This window comes from Electrona antarctica, assembly GCF_951216825.1.
Source record: "Electrona antarctica genome assembly, chromosome: 9".
Lineage (NCBI taxonomy): Eukaryota > Metazoa > Chordata > Actinopteri > Myctophiformes > Myctophidae > Electrona > Electrona antarctica.
The window spans coordinates 43,910,627-43,935,831 of record NC_136790.1 but is presented as its reverse complement, the minus strand read 5'-3'; the positions used below and the strand labels follow the sequence as shown (position 1 = coordinate 43,935,831).

Below are 25,205 nucleotides of genomic sequence, written 5' to 3'. Positions count from 1 at the left end.
CTTTGGACCCCTAACCCGTAGGGTCCGGTATCATCGACTTCAAGCGACATGGGATGCAATCTGATTTACCCTGACTTACCCCTGTGCCGCGCTGTGGCTATGACGCTGACATATTCCAAAAGAAGCATATGAACGCTATAGGAGACAACGAACCCTCTGACCCCCCCCGCGAACGGCTCAGAAGCCGTTAAGTATTTTTAATGTTTGTACGACCGTTTTGGCAGCTCTCTTCCTTCCTTCCTTGACTTCCTTATTGACATCCTATTGTACCGCCTCCATCACCGTGGCTGGCTACCTGCGACAGAGGCAGGAACGCGCAGATAGCCAGTTCCGGCGCTCTGTCGCAGGTAGCCAGCCACGGTGATGGAGGCGGTACAATAGGATGTCAATAAGGAAGTCAAGGAAGGAAGGAAGAGAGCTGCCAAAACGGTCGTACAAACATTAAAAATACTTAACGGCTTCTGAGCTGTTCGCGGGGGGGGGGTCAGAGGGTTCGTTGTCTCCTATAGCGTTCATATGCTTCTTTTGGAATATGTCAGCGTCATAGCCACAGCGCGGCACAGGGGTAAGTCAGGATAAATCAGATTGCATCCCATGTCGCTTGAAGTCGATGATAAGGAACCCTACGTAAAGTCATCAAAATGTCAGAAACTTTAACGTAGGGTTCCGAAAGGAGCTATGGTCCTGCATACCTACCTCCTTTCTAAATTAAATTCCACATGATGTAGATGGCAGCAGGACGTTGTTGCAATATTGAACAACTCAAACTCTGACTGTCTGGTGGATTTTTCGATAAAAATCACACCCGTGTGAAGTGAGGGGTGCTCTTATCATCGTACGTCATCCAATAAAAAATGAATATACTTAATTAATTTGTCAACCATCTTTTAACCATGATACAATGTTTAAGATATATATATATATATATATATATATATATATATATATGCCCTGAGCTGAATTTAAAACAGTTGCACTGTGTTTAGAAAAGTTGATTTGCTCGTCCACATATAATGTACGTAAATAATCCTTTGTCAATGGCATTTAATGTTTGTGTTGCCACAAAATGCCGATTTGTTCAGACACATATGCCGTAAATTCTCCTTTCATTGTCTGGCAAATGTGACACGTGACGGGACGAAAATCTGTATATAGGAGGGGCTGGCGCCCCTCAAAAATACAGATACAGAGAGGATAATCCAAGCTTTATATGCATAGCTGCAATCTTAGACTTGGTGAGTTTAACATTTGTTTACAATCAGATAGGACTTTTCTGTTTGGATGAATGGGCTGTCGAGGGTTGGTATTGCAGTTGCAACTGCCAAATAGCATTATAGAATCTGAGTTTCTTGTGGCTAAGCTAGCGGGTGGTGAAGGGTGAGGGTGACCGGTCCTTCCACATAATTATCAACAATAACACATCCATGAACTTCAAGACTTTTCAACACTTCTTCTGTTTGACCGTATTGCTGTGGTCACCGGACATGGGCAGGACATAAGGTTAACCCATTTCGGGCGGGAACCCATTTTGGTGTTTTAAGCATTATGTTATACTTTAGCTATTGAAAAATAGCACAAGCTTGTATGTCTGCTATTTTTGAAAAATCGTGAAAATGTAGTGCAAATCTTTGAATGTATATATTCTTTCAGAGCGAACGTTTCTGGGCGGTCCCTGGAACAACAAACAACATATGTTCAGATGGGGGTCGGCGGCCAATTACATATAATCTTGGGGGTCCTTGACATGAAAATGTTTGAGAACGACTGACATAGAAACATGGGTTTTTCAGAAAACTGTCAGGATTTAGAAGACATTTGTAGAATCTCAGATCTAAATGGGTTAAGTTCTGATGTGATCAGAGACTGAGACTGTAGTGAGTCCTGATCCCAAATTCCCAACCAATAATCCCACTCTTTTTACCCCTACACAGTTGATTCTCTCCCTACAACCGTTGTTTCCGCATGTCGGTCCGTTGGTGTGTCTAATCTGCGTGTGCGTCCCATATATAGGTTACAACATGATTCCAAAACCCACCCCACTTCGAATGTTATCAACCCTTAATCACCACTGTAGGTTTCGCCATCATGATGCAATGGAGCCAGTAGGCTCTATATATGGAGACAACAGAGACACCTAGTGCTGAGATCACGCCAATGTAGAACTCCATATCTGGATACAGATGACTGGCATCGTCATAGCGACAAGCAACCAGCCGACTGGCATTGTCATCGTGACAAGCACCCATTTATAAAGAGTAGTTATTTACCCTTGAGATGATAGGAAAGCAGTACTACTCCTCTCTTCGCCTCTCGTCAACACACGACTTATCACCTTCGACCTCCCGTCACCTCGAACAGCCTTCACTTCATCACCTTTCGTACGAGACAGGATATTTGGCCTCACACACAACCCAGATATCTCTGTGATATTTGGCCTTACAACCCACAGATATCCTTGTGTCAGGGATCTAGACATCTTGTTCTTATAAAGTAGTACTTTTTTTTTTTTTGGTTTTCCAGTCATGCTGTACCATATGTTAATTATATAAGGCGGGGGGGGATCTGTCTTGAGAGAGATAAATATCAGAGTTGTTCACCTGTGTCTTTGACAGTATTCATGCTTCATGGAACTAAGATCACAGGATCAATATGTAAACTTATGTTAACTCTTCTCACGTGCAGCGGCCTCCTGGAAGTGGATCGACATGTTGGCGACTGGAAAGCGCTTGGCTGACATTGGCTATCGGGCTTTCTCTGGCTCCATGATGCTGCTGACATTCTATGGGGGCTACCTGTGCGTTCTGCGAGGATACCGCTTCGTGGAGAAGCAAAAACAGCTGAAACTCGCAGCAGAAAACCAGGACCCAGATCTTCTCAAAGACTGAATGTATTTTCTCCTTTCACCCATATATCCATCATGGACATTTTGTGTGGTGGTTACGTCATGGAGTGATTGCCGAGTGACGCGTGTTTCTCTCATAAGGGGAAATGTCTTGTGTATTAAGTTGTTAATTAACCCAGGCAAGATTAACAAAGAAAATGTTAATTTGAACCACTCAAAGAAACCCCACTTTCAGCGTAGTGCTATGGCAGTGTGGCATGGCAAAAATAGCCGATCTAATAGCGCACAAGTTGACAACGCATCGCATGTTGTGAGCTTGTAGATCTGCTATTTTTGAAAAATGTACATTTTCGCTAGTCATGACGAGCCCAAATTGGGACAGGCAGGTTGAAAGTGGTCAACAGCTTTGTCCTTGTAGAGAAATACTGTACAGATGGAAGGCATAAGGACTTTCAGTGTTATTGTATCACTTTGGAATAATATATTAAAGTATCTTCGAAGGACATTCATAGTGCAATGTGATGTTTCTTTGTAGGAGTAAAATAGAGAAAGCAAGATGTCAACAAATTCATATATTTTGGAAATATCTTTTTTTTTCACAAGGCACTCAACTGAGAACATGCGGTCAGACATATATATATCCTATAATATATAGTCCTCAAACCTGATTCATCAGTATTACTGTAGATAGGCAGTGAAAAGTACAAGCAACATTATTGTACATAACAATTCATACATTTGGTCCCAGAAGTAGTAAAAAATACAGTAAAACAGAACAGACCAATTTTATGTTGCGCAGCAATGCAGTAAAAAAAATAGTTCATCTGACCAATAAAACTGGGAGAGAACATTACAATCAAAACACAGGACAAACAAAACAAACTACAGGACACTAATGTATCGCCTTGGTCTGTGTCAGTCTGCATATTATCCACATTGCCTGTTCAAACACATCTGTGGCTGTGCACACTCGCTGACATTCTGACAGATAGACTGACTCCTAGGAGATGTGTGTGTGATTGTGGACCCAGAAACATGACTATCCAGGCAATAGAATATGACAATGAAAAGAGTTCTTTGAGACAACTGCAGGGCCGGGTCGGTGGCAGTGAGTCGGTGGGGATCCCGATCTGTGTGTCACCAGCTGCTACTGTGGTTCTGTGCCCTAGCTTTGATGGTGGCACAGGTGCCATTAGTTCCGTTCTCACCCTTAGGCGAGGTGGAGGTGAGAGGGGAGGCTTTGAGCTGCTCCTTGGGTACGTCTGTTTCTTCTTCAGAGCTGCTCTCGATGTCGCTGCGGACATCGTTGCACACCTATCAAACGGGGAGGAATGTGCAAGTTTAGGTGAGGCCGCACTAAAGGGAAATTAACAAAAACTGGCTTGTGTAGAACCCTTTCAATAAATGTCAGACAGAAACAAAGTTCTATTAGCATTGCAATGTTTGTTATACTCATTTCCCCCACAGGGTGGCAGTGTGGACTACTACTCAGTAGTAGGCCAGGCCTAGAAGCCATTACCACATTATGACATGCATAATGCACACACCTATGGGTGGAGGTGTAGTTTTGTTGATTTGTTTTAATTTTATTTGTATTTTTTTTTACAGGCATGCCTTGTTTTTGGCAGCAAATTTCTATTAGTTTTAGTCAGTCTCTTGAATAGAGATTTTAGTCTACTAAATTTACAGTTGATTTAGTCTACTAAAATGTATTTTGGCGGGCCTTGATGCCGTCGTAATGGCTGTTTTTTTTCACTTGCTGAAAATAGACGATCTACAAGCTCGCGACGCGTTGTGGGCTTGTAGATCGTCTATTTTCAGCATGCAAATAATTGTAAAATGACTTATAGTGGATCTCTTGTCTTTTTATTTGACGAAATTGTCAGTATATTTAGTCTTAGTTTTAGTCATCATGGCTTAGTTTTCATTTAGTTTCCATTTAGTTTTCGTCAGTGGAAAAAGGTAGTCGACGGACATTTTTCGTCTTAGTTTTAGTCGACGAAATCAACACTGGACTGAACTAACGCTTACAGCACAGAGAACAGAGAAAGTATAGTTGTGAAGACGCACAGAGAAAACGGGAGAGCGAAAAGGAGAGAGAAGTGAGAAGGGCTCAGTGGAGGAAAAAGGGACAGAAATCCCTCCCTCAGATTCCCGAGGGATAGGAAATGAACTGCGTCTGCAGAAAGAATGAGACATTGTCAGGAACAACAGATTGAGACAAAAAGGAGAGCCAGTTCAGGACAAACAGCTGCAGTGTTGTCAAACCTTCTCACGTGCAGATGGTACATAGTGCACTGCATATTATACAAATTTTTCGGTTTTCTTTTATTCTAGTAGTTTGCTAGTTATTTCTAATGTAGAACCATTTTTTTTGGTATGGTATATGACAAAAATGTGACTTTCATTCTATGCTTAATTTTTGGATGAACTGCTCTTCCTGTTTTTTGTTGTTTTTTTGTTTTTTTCATTTTTAGAGACCCCCTTTTCAGCCCTTATGCCAATTAAATCCTCCCCACAAATTGTCTTGTCTGTGTGTGAGCCAGTACCCTACTGGCTCACCTGCCAGTGAGGAGCCCCCGGTGGGAGGACGCAGTGCCTCTGTCCTCCTGCCACACCACGCCTGCTGCCAGGTGGCGCCCCAGGGGCAGCAGTGGCTCCCCCAGAGTTAGTGTCTAATATAAGTGTCTTTGAGCAAGACTCTGAACCCCTAATTCAGGGGTCTGCAATAGGCGGCTCTAGAGCCGCTTGGCTCCCTGTAGCATTACAAAAAATCGATGGAAATGTATAATGTTTACCCTGTAGAAAAAGAAAGATAGCCGACGAAAAACAGAGGATTTAACAGTTCGTGGACAGAGGCTTTTGCCTTCACAGCCAATGCAGATTGGCTGCCTGTATGTTTAATCTGCAGTGAGAAGCTATCAAACAACAACAATTCTGCTAGTTTCGTTGCAACCCGGGAGATAATAAAGTTTGGCAAGCCGCATTATAATGCATACATTTTCTTTGCGGCTCCAGATAGATTTTGAATTTATTTTTGGTCGAAAATGGCTCTTTCAACAACTTGGGTTGCTGACCCCTGCCCTAATTGCTCCCGATGTGCTGGTTGGTGCCTTGCATGGTTTCCCCTGGCATCGGTGTGTGAATGGGTGAATGTAATGCACAATCTCTGTAAAAGCGCCTTGGATAAAGGCGCTATATAAATGCACCATTTACCTCAGCCCGTATAGGTGTAACATGCTGTAACACATATCACCCTCACCTGCCCTGAACACAGGCTAATGGGTCCAGCATAGACGCTTGACAGAGCCGGATGGAATGCACCGCGATGGAGTCGAACCCTCCGCATGCAGTGGTGGGGGAGGCACTACTACTTTTACCACTGCACCCCCCCGGGCACCCGCTGTTCTTCCTATTATGTCAGTGGTTTTCAACCCGCTTCATATCAAGGGCCATTATTTATTCACCATTTGAGCCACGGAGTCACATTTGATGACATTTTTAGCCTCTCAAACCCAAAACCTAGAATATTTTGTTGCCGTTGAATAAGATTTTGTCCACAATTGCTGTATTGATGTTGGTACGATATAGGAGAGACAACAGGCAATTCGTTCTTGATTGAACATTCTTTAATTATGTAGACTTGTAAATGATGTAATGCAGATGTTTAACAATCGTTGAACTCTTGAGAGCGTACAATGAAACCAAATGGACCCGTAGGGGTCCATTTGGTTTCATGTTATGCTCTCAAGAGTTAAAGATCTTAGGTTTTGCATACCAACTCTTCCATAACTTAGCTGGGGACCCCCTGGAACCCCCTCAAGGACCACTGGTGGTCCCCAGACCACTGATTGAAAACCGATGCTCTATGTAGTTATGAGCGCCATTAGGTAAAAGCCTTTTATGTGTCACAACTTAGACTTGATAGATGCAGTATGACAATTTCATTGAGACATAACGCTCAGCTTCTACCAAATGTGTTGAAATACCTTGGCAGCACCTTGCTTGCTCAAGTTGCTCTTCAAGACCTGCTCATCTCATCCTCTTTTCCGCATACATGTGCTTTTCACTAAGACATAATTACATCTTTTTTAGTACTACAAGATGACTTCAAACTTGCATTTTATTTATCCTGAATGAATGGCCACCATGGCAACTGGTTCCCAAACTTTTTCATGTCAAGGACCCCCAAATTGACACCAATGAGCCCGCGGACCCCCATTTGGAAAAGATATGCCAGGGACCCCCATGAGAGAAGATTTTTACAGCTCTACCAGTGATTCTGAACCCATTTTAATTTCAAGGACCCCCAGTTTGACATGCATTAGGCTGCGGACCCCCATTTAATGTCATTTCTATCTCTGAGACCCCCGATTTATATTGAAAAATCAATGTTAATTTAACTGAGTTACAGACCCATACGGGTCCATTTGGTTCCAAACTATCATTTAGCTGGGGACCCCCTTTTACTTGGTTACTTTGTAGAATCTGATAATTATTAGAAAACATACATTAACCACTTCAACCCTATATTCTGTACATTTTGGCCATTTGAAAATAGCTGATGTGCAAACTATTTTCAAAAGATCTTTAGACATGTCATACATTTGAAAACTTATTTCTGCATAATGACTACTATGAAGTACATTTTGATACCAGTACTTAGGCTATGTACTTTTACAGAAGTACATACATAGTACACAGTGAAGTCCGGACTTTTCACTCACTCGTCGTAACAGACGAGCATGTCTGCATTGCAGCACTTTTACTTTAAGTAAAGAATGCGAGTACGTTTTTTTTCCCCACCGCTGATGGATATCTGACAGTAATCTAACAATCCCATGCAGTGTTGTTTTTGGCAGCAAATTTTGTTTTTAGTTTTAGTCATAGTCTCTTGAATAGTTTTCATTTAGTTTTAGTCACATTTTAGTCACCTGGAATGTGTCGACTAAATATCATAAGATTTTAGTCGACTAAATATCATAAGATTTTAGTCGACTAAATCTACAGTTGCTTTAGTCGAACAATATGTGTTTTGGCGGGCCTTGATGCCGTCAGATCGGCTATTTTCACTTGCTGAAAATAGCCGATCTACAAGCTCACGACGTGTTGTGAGCTTGTAGATCGGCTATTTTCAGCATGCAACTAATTGTAAAATGACTTATACTGGATCTCTTGTCCACTAGTCCCTTCCTAACATTTTAGTCTAGTTTTTATCTGTTGACGAAATTGTCAGTATATTTAGTCTTATAGTTTGAGTCATCATAGCTTAGTTTTAGTTTCCATTTAGTTTTTGTCAGTGGAAAGAGGTAGTCGACGAACATTTTTCGTCTTAGTGTTAAAGGACAACTTTAGTTTTTTTCAACCAAGGTTCATGTTTTAGGTTGTTATTATAGAAAGTAAAAGGTGAGTGTAATGTTTTTTTTCATTTGCTGCTTTCTTTCGTTTTAGGGATTTTAGCTGTTTTTGACAGGGGGGCGGGGGCATTCGAGCATGGGGCTAAATATGTATTTCTTTACAAAATTTTATAGTGATTTATTTTTTTATTATTTACTATAGTCCTACTCGACCCAAAGAAATTACATCTGGCCACAAAATATCACGGGATCTACTGAATGTGTCAAACTGACATATTGAGCCTATGACACACAGTGTGGCTTCCCCCCAGTAGGCTACCTTCACATTCAGTAGATCCTGTGATCTTTTGTGGCCAGATGTAATTTCTTGCGGTCTAGTAGGACTATAGTGAATAATAAAAAAATAAATCGCTATAAAGTTTTGTAAAAAAATACATATTTAGCCCCATGCTCGAATGCCCCCGCCCCCCTGTCAAAAACAGCTAAAATCCCTAAAACGAAAGAAAGCAGCAAACGAAAAAAATTTAACACTCATCTTTTACTTTCTCTAATAACAACCTAAAACATGAACCTTGGTTGAAAAAAACTAAAGTTGTCCTTTGGCTCATTCTTAGTCTGGATTTTCGGTGGTGAGGTGACCACCGGATTTTCGGTGGTGAGGTGACCACCGCTCCAGTGGTGAGCTGACCACCGGAGCTGAAATAACGTTGAGCGGTGGTGAGTAAAAACAGAGAGAAGGGCTGGGGCGGTGGCGGAGGTTTGCTCTTCACCGTGGCTCGTGACGTCATGTTGTAGTTCGGTGGTCACCCCACCACCGAAGATCCAGACTATGAATAACGCCTTAGTCGACGAAAACAACACTGGTACCTAGGCACGTTTACTGTACCTTGCCACGTAGCATAGCTTTGATGGCGATGCGGGATATGAGGTAAAACCAGATGACGTGCAGCACTTGCAGGACCAGCAGTAAGGAGTTGAACAGCCACCAGGAAGGATACGGGCCAATGATGGCCCAGCTCTCATAGAAGGTCGAGTTGATGATCCTGGAGGGGGGACAGAAACAACATTCAAGATTTATTTGTCATTTTAGTTAACTGCCAGCAGCCTTAGGATTTTTTTTTTATAATAATATGATGTTCCTAGTTAAAAAGAAATATATCAAGTGCAAAAGCAAACTCTGAAATTTAAAAAAACGACAGTGATTCATATCATAAAAAAGCCTAGTCAGATTTAAAAAAAAATTATAATAATATTAAGAATCACAAGAACTTTTTTTCCTTTTTTGTTTAATTTAACCCATTTAGACCTGAGGCTGATTCTACAAATGTCTTCTAAAATCACGACAGTTTTCTGAAAAAGAAAAGCCTGTTTCAGTGGTTCTCAAACTATTTCATGTCAAGGACCCCCAGAATTATGTATTTGGTCGCCGACCCCCATCTGAAAGCTTTTTTTTTCATGATAATTCAAAAATAGCAGATCTACCAGCTCGTAGCGCGACACTCGGTGCCGCGCTACGAGCTTGTAGATCTGCTATTTTTGGCGGCCCTAGTTACAGTTAGATGACTCGTGAAAACTCCTGCATCTGATCATCCATTTATTCCATTAGATTAGACCATAGACCATTTTTATGATTGTATCCAGAATGAAAACATTCTCTGAGGTAAATGAGTTATGTTTTAGTTATTTCAAATATGCTATTGGCTGTATATATATATTGACCAATTTAGTAGGCTTTAGTATAGCCGATGTAAGGTTTAACCTCGTCAGATAATCCCCACATAGCTTAAATTTACGAGGAATTCAAAGTTTCAACACCAAAGCAGTAGGCTAGTAGTAGTTGTGAATTAGCAAACTGGACATTTGGACTGAATGTTTCCTTTATCCTCGTGTTGGGCTTCTGTTTTCGCAAAAGTTTATATTTGGGTTGTTTCTCATAAGCGCAGTTCCGTTGTGCTTCACGTTCCACACAGCCTTTACTTCTGTGTGCTGACTGCTGCGGGCCCGGTGTGGACTACTGTAGCCCCTCCCACCCCTCACTGGTGCCAAAGTGGGTAGTAAAAACGGGGACGCTGACCACACAGGTGCACATAATAGCCTTACGGCCGGGCTCCACCGGGCGCGTCAGCGTCGCGTCAGCGTCGCGTCTCCGTCACCGTCAGGGAATGTTCCCTTTTTAATCAATGAAGGGTGGCTCCACTGCCCGCGTTGCGTTGCGTTGACGGAGACGCGACGCGTGCATTAAAATTGAACCGGTGCGTTTTTTGACGCACGCGACGGAGACGCAACGCGTCCGGTGGAGCCCTGGCGTTACACCAGGGCTCCACCGGGCGCGTCAGCGTCGCGTCACCGTCAGGGAATGTTCCCTTTTTAATCAATGAAGGGTGGCTCCACAGCCCGCGTTGACGGAGACGCGACGCGTGCATTAAAATTGAACCGGTGCGTTTTTTGACGCACGCGACGGAGACGCAACGCGTCCGGTGGAGCCCCGGCCGTTAGTTGCGCTTGAGTTCACTCACACGTGAACAAACTCCAAAACAAATAAAATAACTAACAGCATACTGTCCTACACCGATGTGCAAACTGTACACGTGCAAACACGTCTTACACACACACACACACACACACACACACACACACACACACACACACACACAGGCATGTAGACAAACTAATTAATCGTAGCATGGACAACAAGTTGGCAAGCTGCATTTTAATGATGATGATCACTAGTAGTCACGTCTCTACTGGTGTCCACAACAACAACAAAAACAGCATGGCCAAATTCCCATTTGGGTGCCGGTGAGAGCAACGCAGCCAATTTAGCAGAGGCGAGAGCAGTGTTGTTTTTGTCGACTAAAACTAAGACGAAAAATGTTCGTCGACTGCCTTTTTTTCACTGACGAAAACTAAATGGAAACTAAATGCAAACTAAGCTATTATGACTAAAACTAAGCTAAATGTATTGACAATTTCGTCAACAGATAGAAACTAGACTAAAATGTTAGGAAGGGACTAGTGGACGAGAGATCCAGTATAAGTCATTTTACAATTGGTTGCATGCTGAAAATAGCTGATCTACAAGCTCACAACGCGAGCTCGGCTATTTTCAGCAAGTGATACATTTTGTTCGACTAAATCAACTGTAGATTTAGTCGACTAAAACCTTATGATACTTAAATAAAACTAGACTAACACTAAAACACACTAAAATAGAAATGTGCTGCCAAAACAACACTGGTCACCACATGTTGCCCATAAAGCTGAATGAGTGGCAGGTGTTTGTCATCAGCTCTTATACCCCCCCCCTCAAAGAGGTATTGATTTCAGTCCTGGGTTAGTGGGACCAGCAGCACGAGCATTATCCCTCCAAGCACACCAAGACATTGAATATAGCTGCTCGGGTTACATTCACCAATGATAGGTCTCTCTATTGTCTGCCCCTCTGGAGAGAGAGAGCTTTTATACTAGCGTTCAGCTTTCTGTTGAGAAATATGCCGTCTAAATAAATGTGCGTAGGAGGAAGTGCTAAAACCAAGACATTTTGTGCATGTCCCAGAACAGTGGAGAGAGGATTGTTGATGAGTTGAATCGACGGTATTGAATAGGGGTGTGAATCTTTGGGTGTCCCACGATTCGATTCGATTCCGATTCTTGGGGTCACAATTCGATTAAAAATCAAATGCATTTTTTTTCCAGATTCAAAACTATTCTCTATTCAAAATGATTCTCGATTCAATACATAGGATTTCATCACAATCTACTCCAGCCAACTGAAGTGACTATACTATACAGTAACTTGAAAATGACTGAAGACATGTTTACTGTGATTAGGGTAAGCTTACATTTCATATCACAAACACCATGTAGTGAAAACTCCTGTAACTGTAAAAAAAAAAAGAAAAGAAATTAAAACAATTTTTGGAAATTTTGAATCGATTTTGAATCGTTCATAACGGGAATCGAATCGATTTTTTTACACCCCTAGTATTGAATCTGCAGACCGGATAGGGTACATAAGTGTGAGTTATATAGGGCACAGGGGTGGACTGGCCATAGGACGTACCGGTCATATTACCGGTGGGCCGCGACCGTATAGGGGGCCGCTCAAGTTAAAATGATTTGCCAGTATCATTCTTGTGAGAGCAACAAAGGGTTGTGTAGTTGTCTGTTGGTTTGTATCATTTATGTTGTTCTGTAAACGTGGCGGTATTTGGGCTTGTTTGTTTGTGTGTGCCTCGACGGAGCAGGGCGGTAGAGTTTCTGCTATCTGCGCGCTGGTTGTGGTGGGCTGGTCTGGGCCAAATTCGCGCAAATTCGCGCTGGACTGGGACATTTTTGTCCCAGTCCAGCCCTGTTAGGGCATGCCATCTTGAATACTGTTCCTAGTTACACCATGGATGAAAGTCAACTGGTTTTGCCCCCTTGCAGGGGATAGTAGATTGTGTTAAGAGCAGCTCATTAAATAGCTATAAGCAATAATATATATTATTGCTTAAAAAATATTCGCCCTGAGCTTCCCCATATCTGCGCGTCCGTCCATCACAGCTTCTACTGATTACAGAAATCCTCCGTTTTTATTCCCATTCAACATAACATCCAGAAAGTGTATTACTCGGTTTCAACTTGATCAGCACGCTAAAATATGTATCTGAAAACATTATAGGGTAGAAATAAGCCACATAGCAGTAAACTGGTACAGCTGGCCGACTATCTGACTTGTAAACAAACACACTCCATGTTCCTGCGTGTAGCATAGCTACTGATTGGTTCAGAAACTTCAGAATCAGCGTTTCAAGCTGAAACTAAAATGCCCACCGTTTCCGTTTCACTACACCTTTAAGTGGCACATGGTTTGCACACATGGAGGCGGATGGAGTCAGACTTTTTCACTTTCTGGTCTATGATGTAATTCATGTGTTCCAAGTCTATGGTCTTTAATCTATGTTTAGGGCAGTGAACGACAACGTAACGGACGTGAGAACATAAACATTCCCCCAAACATATGGGCGCCCCTCACGTCATCCAAGTGTGATATCTTTTTCCAAATTCAACCGAAACATATATATTTTTTAACCGTGTTCAGCAACACGGTTAAAACAGATGTTTGTTTAGACTAGAGAACTATGTTATTTTTTCAGCTGCTGTTGCTAGTCATGGCTGCCAGTTCCCACCTGATGTTGTGTGGGAGTCCAGACTGCTCCAGACCGTACTGAATAACTGCTAGCTTACATAATGTCTTGAGGCTAGGACTGAAGTCTAAGACATACAGGTAACCAGGGTTGTATCCTCCAAAGAGGATGATACGATCTCCCATCATGCAACAGCACATCCCATATGTCGGAGTCGGTCCTTTCCCCTTGGGCTCAACCTTCTTCCAGGAGAAGGTCTCTGGACTGAATTTCCACAGATCATTGAAGGTCTGGTTACAGTTATAGCCAGAAGGTCTCTGGACTGAATTTCCACAGATCATTGAAGGTCTGGTTACAGTTATAGCCACCATGTACAGCTCTCCATTGTAGGTAAAGGCTGAATGATCATCACGTGCTTCTGGAAGTAGCTGTGCAGAAGGTTTGTTTAGCCAACCATTGGCTGACCAAACCTTCTGCACAGAAGGTTTGTTCAGCCAATGGTTGGTCTCTGTGTCAAACACTCTGATGGTGTTGTTGTACGGACCCCGGGCCCCGTAGCCCCCAAATACAAACATCTTTGTCCCGATGATGGTAGCAGAGTGACAGTCTGTACCAGGAGGTGGAGTTCCTCTGGTGTTAATTAAAGACCAGACCATTGTGGTGGTGTCCAACTTGTAGATGTCACTTGTAGTGCCTCCAGTCTGAGTCCATCCTCCATGAATATACATGACCTTCCCCAAGAGACAGGCTGAGTGTTTCTTCCTCTCCTCTGGAACAGTCCCAGAAACCTGTGGTTTGAACCATGTGTGGGCGTCGACATCAAATGCATAAAGCACATTGCAGTAAGGATATCCTCCCCAGAAGTAGACAGTACATTCTATCAGCACAGCTGTGTGGCCCTCACGCCTGGAGGGAACCACAAGGCGACGTTCTCCTGTTCCAGATATCACCGGGGTCACCTTCCTCCAGCATAAAGACATTGTATTGAAGATGTTAACTTCAATGTGATCTCTTTCCCTCTGGTTTACGTCTCCTCCAAAGCAGTAGATCTCGTGTCCGACCACCACAGCAGCCTGGTCCTTCCTATGTTCTCCTTCCAGATGTATTGTCCAGTGAAACATTTCACACAGCAGCTCCACCGTCAATGAGTATTGACAACTACTTTACAGATGAACTTGTTAGGATGAAGGCAGCTCGGTTTCCTCGTTTCAAGTATCTAACTGATGTTTAGTGTATCGAACAAGTATTTATAAAGAACAATTACACCGTTGTGATGTCATTGCATGATTGCGTCATATTGTAGGATAGCTAATGATGTCATGCAATATTAGTTTAATATGTGTTTGTCAGAACCAGAGCCATAGAGTAAGACAACAGACAGACGACAACTCTGTTCACCTCACGGAGCTCTTCTGTTTTATGGGGACAACAAATGGGGACAAGTCCTGGACCGGAAGTTGGCAGAAATGCATTGGACTCAGGGCAACAGCCCAGCTTTGATGATCTAAAATCCATGATTTAAAACAGTTGTCATGTTGCACACATGCCTAAAGTCTCGTATCTGTGTCGCCCTCCAGCTTGTCCCCGTTCAGGATGCATGAACAGTTCTCCATGAACAGTTCTCCAGTTCAGGATGCATGAACAGTTCTCCATGAACAGTTCTCCAGTTCAGGATGCATGAACAGTTATCCATGAACAGTTCTCCAGTTCAGGATGCATGAACAGTTCTCCATGAACAGTTCTCCAGTTCAGGCTGCATGAACAGTTCTCCATGAACAGTTCTCCATGAACAGTTCTCCAGTTCAGGATGCATGAACAGTTCTCCATGAACAGTTCTCCAGTTCAGGGGCATTGAACAGTTCTCCATGGACAGTTCTCCAGCGCTCAGTTTTCTGACCCCTCAATGTCCGAACTCAGAACTACCTGCCCTGAGCAACTGTCAACTGTAAAATGTTGACATATGTCAACATTTGAATGACCTTTTCTTTTCTTTTTTTGGTATTCAGGCTGCCAGCAATGGGTAAAACGCTCCCAAAAACAAATGTAGTCTCTGTGACACATCTAGGGGCCACAATCTGCATTCAAAGATTTTCCTAGAAGCTTTGTCATTGGTCGATTTGCCTGTCTGCTTCCTGACTGGTTAGTCATTTCTGCAGGGTTTTTTTTTTCGACCAATGACCAAGCTTCTAGGAAAATCTTTGAATGCAGATTGTGGAAATGTGGCCCCTAGATGTGTCACAGAGACTATTTTGGGGGGGAGCATTTTACCCATTGCTGGCTGTCTGAATACCAAAAAACAAACAAAAAAAAACAAAACAAACAAAGGTCATTACAAGTTTGACATATTATTGCTTATAGATACTTTAAGGATGTATTCATTTGTGGTATTATATTACTAGCCCCTTCTATGCCCAGCATTGTGTGTCTGTGTGTATCTCATAGCGATTATTTGATTGGCTAAGGGCTTAAAAAGTGAGGATACAAAGTGAGGGCAGAAAAGTGTGGATGCCAAAAGTGATTGGCCGGGAATGTGATGATGCACTGTATGATGATGAGAGCGCCCTCAATTCACAGGAGTGTGATTTTATAAACTGTATTGCGTTTGTTGTTTTTGGCAGCAAATTTTGATTTTAGTTTTAGTTTTTTTGTTGACGGAATTGTTAGTTTTAGTCATCATAGCTTAGTTTTAATCTTGTTTCCATTTTGTTTCCGTCAGTGAAAAAAGGCTGTCGACGAACATTTTTCATCTTAGTTTTAGTCGACGAAAACAACACTGGTATAGGACTACTCTGCATGGTTGAATTCTTTGAGGGGAGCTAGCCCCTGCTATACCCAGCTTTCTGGGTTTGTGCACCTTACTTCCCATGGGTGTGATTTTTCCATGAACGAGTCATTATTTAGCAGGGAACATGAAGAGTTTGACATGATTTGTCTGTTGATTCATGAAATCTGTTTCTGTCTGTGTAGCTGTCCCAGGCGTAACACTGTGTGTGTGTGTGTGTGTGTGTGTGTGTGTGTGTGTGTGTGTGTGTGTGTGTGTGTGTGTGTGTGTGTGTGTGTGTGTGTGTGTGTGTGTGTGTGTGTGTGTGTGTGTGTGTGTGTGTGTGTGTGTGTGTGTGTGTGTGTGTGTGTGTGTGTGTGTGTGTGTGTGTGTGTGTGTGTGTGTGTGTGTGTGTGTGTGTGTGTGTGTGTGTGTGTGTGTGTGTGTGTGTGTGTGAGTGAGTGAGACACAGACAGACAGTGTGTGACATTGACACTAGCCCTATTGGCTAGCCCGACCTATCACCTTCACGGATTGGCCAAGCTTTGCATCACGTTTGTGCTGCTGCATCAAAATAAGTGCAAAATAGAACTGTTTAGTGGGACATGTATTCTCAAATGGCATCGTTCCTGACCTGCATCATTCCCAAGTAGTTCAAATTATGAACATACAATTGATATAATTTAAGTAAGACGCGCGAACGTGGGAAGCGAACGCATTTTAATTTAACCTTAATTGTAGGCCTATTTTAAAAATGTATTGTGTTGGCATTGAATTCCGCGACCGGGGTGGTTTACCAGGCTAGGATGAACTTACCATATTGGAAATATGACAAGCCGTGTTATGAAGAATGCGACACTAAAAACAATGAACAGGAAGTCACACAAGCGCTGGGACTTGGCATAGTTGGTCAGCTTGGCTGCCTGTAGAGAGATGAGATGAGAGATGAGATGAGAGATACAGATGGAAGATTACGTTAAAACAGCGAATGACACAAGTCCAAATGAAGCAGCATGGTAAAAATATAGTGTCTCATGAGAACAAAACGTTCTGTCATTGCAAGCAGTAAGCATGCTGTGTGTGTGTGCGTGCGTGTGTGAGAGAGAGAGATAAATGCAGAGAGAGATATGGAGAGACCATGTGCGTGAGAGCTATTTAAAGCATATACCGTAATTTAAATAGTATGGTGATTAGGTGGTTTGGATTGATTACTGCAGAATGTCCGATCATTGTAACTATTTCTAGTAACTAAAAATATGTTTTTGTACGTAGGGTAGGCAGCCTTTTGATCACCTTTAACTATGTAACAGTTTGTTTAACCCATTCTGGACGGGAACCCCTTTTGGTGTTTTAAGGATTATGTTATACTTTAGCTATTGAAAAATGGCAGATCTACAAGCTCGTAGCGCGGCAATCTGCTATTTTTAGAAATCGTGAAAATGTGGCGCAGATCTTTGAATATATATTATTTCAGAGCGCATGTTTTAACTCAAATCTTTGCTTCTGGGGAGGTCCCTAGAACAAAATATTTTCAGATAGGGGTCGCCAAATTCATATAATTTTTGTGATGCTTGACATGAGTTTTGGGAAAGTCAAGAAATGTCAATTCCTTCCACACCATTTGCAATGCAGGGTGACTAGTAAAGCAGTGGTGAAAAAAAGTACTCCCATTTTTTACTGAAGTAAAAGTACCAATACTGCAATATAGTAGAAGTACTCTGTTACAAGTAGAAGTCTGGAATTAAAAATGTACTTGAGTAAAAGTACAAAAGTATTGACATCAAAATGTACTTAAAGCACGAAAAGTAAAAGTACTCATTGTGCAGAATGTCCCGTTTCAAGTTCTCAAATGTATACAAATATTTTGAAAATAGCAGATCTACAAAGCTCACAATCATGCGTCGCAATGCGACGCATTGTGAGCTTTGTAGATCTGCTATTTTCAAATGCCCGAATTGTATAGTTGGCTGAAGTGGTGAATGTATGTTTTGTAATAATAATAAAAGTAACTAAAGTTTTCAAATAAATGTAGTGGGAGTAAAAGTACAAAAGTTGCCTCTGAGATGCAGTGGTAGTAGAAGTAAAAGCATTGGAAATTGGAAATACTCGAGTAAAGTACAAACACCTCAAAATTGTACTTTTAGTACAGTACGTGAGTACTTTCCACCACTGGTGACTATAAGTGACTATAGAGGGTATGCGCATGCATAAAGTGAATGGAAAATCAAGTGGCAAATCAAGTGGCAAATCAAGTGGCAAAGTGAGTTTAACATTGTTTAATGTCGTTTAATGCAATTAGATATGACTTTTCTGTTTATGTAAGGCCAGAAAGTAGTTTTTAGCCACTCAGTAGGCATTCCTGCATAACTTCCTGGTTTGGTGATGATGTCACATGCATACCCTCTATACACGTCAAACAGTGTCTCATTGTGTGGCTAGTTGTACTGTAACCGACCTCTAGAAGGAAATCAGACGCGTCGTGGACACACATGACGAGGCTGCCGACTCGCAGCATGTTGTTGGCGTAGGAGAAACTGATGAGGCTTATGGTCGCCAGGTGATGGATGAACATGATCAGGAAGTCCTGTGGGTACATTAAAAAAAAGAGGGGCAGATAAGAGGGCAGATCTGTGATGTGGTGATGTGGTGGTGGTTGTCATTTTAACTTGTGCGTTGGAGTTCAAGTTCAATGTTTTTTTTTCCCTTGTTGTCCCAAAAGGGACATTTCAGTGGGTTTTTAAAAACCACACACAACACATACTCACCAACACAAGAGACAAAATCAACACAGTTAACGCTGCAAAGACTTATTAATGATGTACAACGGACGGCACATAAAACGACCAAATAGACAGCCATTTGATTGATTGATTGATTGAAGTATTTATTAACAGATTGGAGAATTACAGTATACACTCAATACAAAACTGTTAACTGTGGACGACACCATAAAGCATTACACTTGTTTACAATAGGGTCCACCGGCCACGTTCAATTCATCATAACATTTAGAGACGTACAAATATACACAAAAACAGGAAATCATCATAGAGGAGGTACAAAGGGGAAAAATATATATACAGTAAGGGGGAAAAGGGTGTGTGGGGGATTCAGATTTTACGGGGGCCAGTTTCGAATTGCAGCCGTCCGTAGGTGCCCTTTGAGAGCGGTTTTGAAGGAGTCAAGGGATTTGCATGTCCTAATGACCGTTGGTAGGGCGTTCCACATTTTGGTGGCATACGAGTGAAATTAATTTTATCCCTTGTTTGTGCCAAATCTGGGTTTGCACATGGTTTGTTGAACTCCCTCTGGTGTTGTGGGTGTGGACTTCGTTGACATTAAGGAAGTATTTAGACAGGTACATGGGTATCTTGGAGGTGTATCGAATCTTGTGGACCAGACCCATTGCAAGATGCTGTACTCTGTCGTCAACCCTAAGCCATTCCAGTCTGTCAAAGTGGGCAGGGGTGAGGTGGGTTCGGGGAGTTTGTTTTGGGAAGTCTGGAGCCTTGTTTTAAGGGCCTTTGAGGTGGTACCAAGAGGTGCATGCATATAGTCGAAGAAACCTTGTACGAGGGCTCCTGTTAGGGTCTTCAAGGCGTTATGGTTGAACAGTTTTATGGTGTACATTTTAAGTAACTCCTTGCTGCAAATTGGTTTCTCCATTAGGCATATTAACTGAACGCTTGAGTTGTGCTTGTGGCGTTAATGTGGGGAATATGGGAGCAATATGGTATTCACAATTACCTTTTTTTTGCATCAGAACACAGATAATTAAATAATACCATTATTTACACATCAGTGTAGTGGCCTTTATTTATTTATTTATTTGTATAGGCTATTGCATATAGACATTAAGGATTTCCAATGACTTAAAGATACATTACGTGATGTTGTTGAACAGGGAAAAACCAGATGGAACCAGTCTCTAAAGTAGTGCTGCTTTGTGAGTGAATAGCTTCAGAAAGACAGCATATTATGTTGTATTAACCCTGCAAGACCCATGGTAGTACTATTGCAAAAATAAATATTTGTAATAATTACTCTGTTAATTTGCATATAAACATGAGGTTCATTGTTTAGTCTTGCAATGCCATTGTTGGTCATGATATTTATAATAATAATAATGAATGAATGAATGCATTTTTATAGCACTTTTCCAAGTGCTCAAAGCGCTTTACAATGGTTCATTCATTCATACATTGGGAGGTGAAGCGGTGAACAGTCGACGCCAGCGTCCTCACTTCCCACATTCACACACCAATGGTGGCGAGCTCACACCGACCAACTCATTGGAGGCAATGTAGGGTTCAGTGTCTTGCCCAAGGACACTTCGACATGTGGACAGGAGGAGACGGTATTCGAACCGCCGACCCAGGGATCATTGGATGACCTGCTCTACCTCCTGAGCCACAGCCGCCCTATATATTTGCATATAAATACCCCCCACAGAGGCAGAAAATCACACAAACATTTCAGGTTGAGGTAGATGTTTGCATGGGACCCAAACAAGTGACAATAGCAGATCTACAAGCGCACAATGTCAGTCGCAAAAAAGTTTGTTTGAGGAAAATGTCTGTCACACACCACGCCGGCATGTTAATGACCCCTGGTCCCGTCCAAGTAGTTCACAAAATGTACACTTGAGTTTCAAGTGCAGAGAGGAGACGCACACAACAACCATATCAGGGACGTGCAGAGAGTGTTAGAGAGGCAGGGGCTGAAATCCCGTAAGAGTGGCACTTTTGGACCAAAATAGCGAAAATAGCAGATCTTCAAGCTCACAACGCGCCGCAGCGCGACGCGTTGTGAGCTTGTAGATCTGCTATTATTGGTGGCGCGCAACCCAGCACTCTTTATCTACTGGAGATGCGGTGTGTAACAACATGGATTTCGAAACAAATTTGTTCAACACAAAATGCTGCGTTCCAAGTTCAGGAGACTTCGGAAGAGAAGCAATTCTCCTGTAGGCTGCCTTCCGGTATATGGCATGGAAAGGAAAGGAGTGGTGTTTTGCATTTCTTTCACCGTAGTAAATGCTGCGTTCGTGGTCTGGAGAGGGCAGTCTCTCAGTTGTTTTACAGAAGGGTAAAAAAAGGGCAGGGGCTGAAGCCCCCTTTGATGTCTATGTGTGCACGTCCCTGGCCTGAACCATATCATGAATGGCATAAATCTCCCACGCGCAGAACGTCTAAACAAGACGACGTTCAAGCCTTTATAGGAGACGAGCAGCAGTGTTACACGGACTCTTGACTTGACGGGTGTGTGATGTTCTGCATACTACACAGTACACACACACACACACACACACACACACACACACACACACGCACAGCACAGCAGCCAGACGACTGGGACAGAGAGAGAAGATAAAGGTCAAACATTAGTAGTCAAGAACAATCCAAGACAAACAAACTGAGCCGTATATTAAACCCTATATATCTCTGCTGTCCGGAGGAAACCTCATAACTCCAAAATGTTCATTTTTCAGGAAATTAAAAATATACATTTTTAAGGAAAATAATAAAACCTTATATATTTTTTTAAACGATGCTCATCAAAGTTGGTGTTGTGAGATTAGATATAGAGGGTATGCGCGTGACATGACATCATCATCAAACCCGGAAGTTATGCAGGAACGCCTACTGAGTGGCAAAAAACTACTTTCTGGCCTTGACAGCCCATACATCCAAACAGAAAAGTCCTATCTGATTGCATTAAACAACATTAAACAATGTTAAACTCACTTTGCATGTTGCTTTGCCACTCGATTTGCCACTCGATGTGCCATTCACTTTAAGCATACGCATACCCTCTATTGTCAATTACTTGCATGAGAAGGAGAAAGGTAGTGGAGTTAGCTGTTTTAGCAGACAGTTTGAGGGTATATTCGAAACGACACACAGACGTAAAGGGTGTTCAATAGCACTGATTTATGGGGGGGGGGGGGAATCAAAAACCTCAAAAATTGAGTTATGAGGTTTCCTCCGGACAGCAACGTATATACTGTATTACTTTGTTGGCCGGGGTGCCCCAGGAGTCTTTACATGGTTCGCCCCTCCACCCCCGTGCTTTATACCAAACCTCTTTACCGGAAATAGCTGATTGTGAACTTGTGGATCTGCTATTTTTCTCAGAATGTTTGCCTATTTTCACCGAATGCTCTGCTATTATGACATTAGGGACGTCCATGGGTTCATGTGGCTCAGGCTTCGTACACACATAAAGAACAAATGTTCTGTGCTCTGCCTGTGTTTCATGTGTGTTTCCACACATCTTGTTTCACCATGTTAATGATTTTTTTCAGACCTCCAGTTCTAGGAAACACAAAATGGGGGGACTTTTTATTATTATTTCCACACAACACCTCTAAGGTATATTAATGACATAGTAAAATGTTGAAAATGAGTGCAATACCCCTTTAAAAATGTGCTTCACTTTAGTCGTTGCCTGCTGCAACAGCAAGACCACAATATGATATGAAACAACTATAGCTGAGCCGGATAGCTACAGTACAATCATACACTTGTCATCATGGCCTTTTTCAAGGCACATGCCAAACTGCATTTTACTTTTACACCTTAAATCAGCCTTTAACTTTTTTATAATACAATGTCACTACCAGCAACTTTGGAAAGCTTTTTTGCCATGCATCCTCCTTTCAACTGCTTTGCACTGTGATTCGTTTTTCAATCCCATAGTTGGAACGGTGGGGCGTTGCCATAGGAACCAGACCAATGTTAAAAGCTTCCAGTAAGGCCTCAACCATTATATAGACGGAGTATACGTTGGGGTACATATAAATACGGACCTGGGATATGACGTCCCCTAGCGTCGGGGTACGTATATATATTGACATGGGAAAGAAAGAATTAAAAAAAAGTTAAAATAGTATTTTTAAATCATTTTTAATCAAATCTCGTAATCTCGAGGTTGGCACAGAGGGGTACAATAGCTATTCACAAGATGATCATTTCATTTCACGCTCTCAAGAGTTAAATTATTTATGAGGGGTGCCAACCCTCCTATACACAGGTTTAATGTTTGTGTTTAGTTCAATGTTAGTTTGTGTAAACGCCGTTGACAATGAAGGGAAAATTGATGTCATAATGTGCGTCATTCTAACGGGGCATTGATGAGGAGGGAGCACGCCCCCAGCGCCACATATTCACGACTTTTCAAAAATAGCAGACCTACAAGCTCATAGCGCACCACTCAGTGGCGCGCTATGACCACTCAGTGGCCCTCAGTGGCCCGACTAGGCCTGTCATGATGACTTAGGGCCGATTCATACTCCTATTATAGAGCCGAATAAAAGTCGGTTCGGCTCTGTAGAGCCTACAATGTGATGTCATTTGAGGTTCGGGGGGCGGGTACCGTCCTAAAGTCGGCCCTAAGCCAGTCAGATATATCCATATATGGTTTCTACCATATCTATCTGATATCAGCCCTAGGTCGGCTCGGGCCAAATATGGGGATTGTCATACTAGACATATCATATGTCATATAACCCAACGTCCTAGTCGGATATCCCCATATATGGGGACTTAGTATCCAACGAACACTCTCCCAGATCTGCTAATATGAATAGAAGTGAGAGTCTTCGTTTGTTTTGTCACCGTTTGTTTTACATCTTCATTACATCACTCATTCAACATGAGTCAGACTTTAATATATTAGCGCCCCTCACTTCACATGGGTGTGATTTTTATTTGACACTCTCAAGAGTTAAAGATCTTTGAGGGTCCATGTGGTTACAAACTCTCCATTATTTAGCCATGGGGACCACCTGGAACTCCCTCAAGGACCACTGGTGGTCCCTGGACCACCGCTGGTTGAAAACCACTGCTCTATACAAGGGCTTTAAGCAACTAGTAGACTATTCAACTAGTCGACTATTCAACTAGTCGACTAGTAAATCCACTAGTCGACCTCGACCTTGTTGGTACTAGTTGACTAGTTGATATGATATCTATTTTGTAGGCCTCAAGATCAGGTAGATTATAGTTATAGTGACCAATGTACACAGTTTTTAAATGTACACATATTTAATTCCCCCCCAAATAAATATATATTATTATTATTATTTGTTTACATAATAGGTAGTTAAACAACTAGTCGACTAGTAAACTAGGCAACTAGTCAACATGACTAGAAGTGAATGCCCTACTCTATACAAAAGGCTGGGCTTGCCATAGTCACTAAGGCCTTAAGGTCATTACACACTGGCGAATTAGCGACGCGAATTATTCGCGCGAATAATTCGCCTTTTTTTAAAACCAATTGAAGTCAATGCAAGCTTCCACATCAGTGGCGAATGTGCGAATGTGCGAAAATGCGACCGTTTTCGCTCTTTATTTGTTCGCTCCGGTGTTCGCTCCGGTGTCGAATTTTTAATTCGCGTCGCTAATTCGCCAGTGTGTAATGACCTTAAGTGTAGATGTAGAACAGTGTTGATTTTGCACGATTTTGCAACCCAGTTTTTTCACCCAGTGCCAATTATCTAATGTAATCCTGGGCGCTACACTTCCTCTGCCAACCTGGGGGGGCAGCGGACTGACCTCATGCCTCCTTCTATGCATGAGGAGTCCAAGCTGCTTCTTTACACCTGACAGGGGGGAATTTCCCTGGCCGGACGTAGCGCGTGGAAGGAACATTTCCGACCAGTTCCGACAGTTCCTTTCCCCTCCATCAGGGAGGTAGTTTTAGAGACCAGGATTACTGCATGTTTTTGTGAGGGTACCTACCCTAGGAGACACGGGGAGAACATGCAAACTCCACACAGAAAGGCCCTTTCGCCAACCCCACCTCAGGTATGGGCACTGATGACGCGGAGGAGGGAGCACGCCCCCAGCGCCCACGGTGTCCCCAGCGGGAATCGAACCCATGACCTTCTAGCTGTGAGGCGACAGCACTACCGACTGTGCCACCGTGCCCCCTTCGACTACCTTTTTCCACTGACGAAAACTAAATGGAAACTAAATAAAAACTAAGCTACGATGACTAAAACTAAAACTAAATATACTGACAATTTCGTCAAAAAATAAAAACTAGACTAAAATGTTAAGGGACTAGTGGACAAGAGATCCAGCATAAGTCATTTTACACAACACGTT

General features: G+C 42.4%; 1 protein-coding gene across 1 annotated transcript in view; it reads right to left on the bottom strand.

Moving 5' to 3' along the window:
- Nucleotides 1–3,399: 3,399 nt before the first annotated feature.
- Nucleotides 3,400–25,205, bottom strand: part of cers5 (ceramide synthase 5) — a 48,999-nt gene continuing 27,193 nt past the window's right edge. The window contains exons 7-10 of the mRNA XM_079510416.1: nt 18,545–18,673; nt 16,906–17,012; nt 9,086–9,242; nt 3,400–4,156 (exon numbers count right to left, since the gene is read on the bottom strand). Of these exons, the coding sequence (XP_079366542.1) occupies nt 3,980–4,156; nt 9,086–9,242; nt 16,906–17,012; nt 18,545–18,673 (570 nt within the window). The 3' untranslated portion in view covers nt 3,400–3,979. The remainder of the gene's footprint in view (nt 4,157–9,085; nt 9,243–16,905; nt 17,013–18,544; nt 18,674–25,205) is intronic.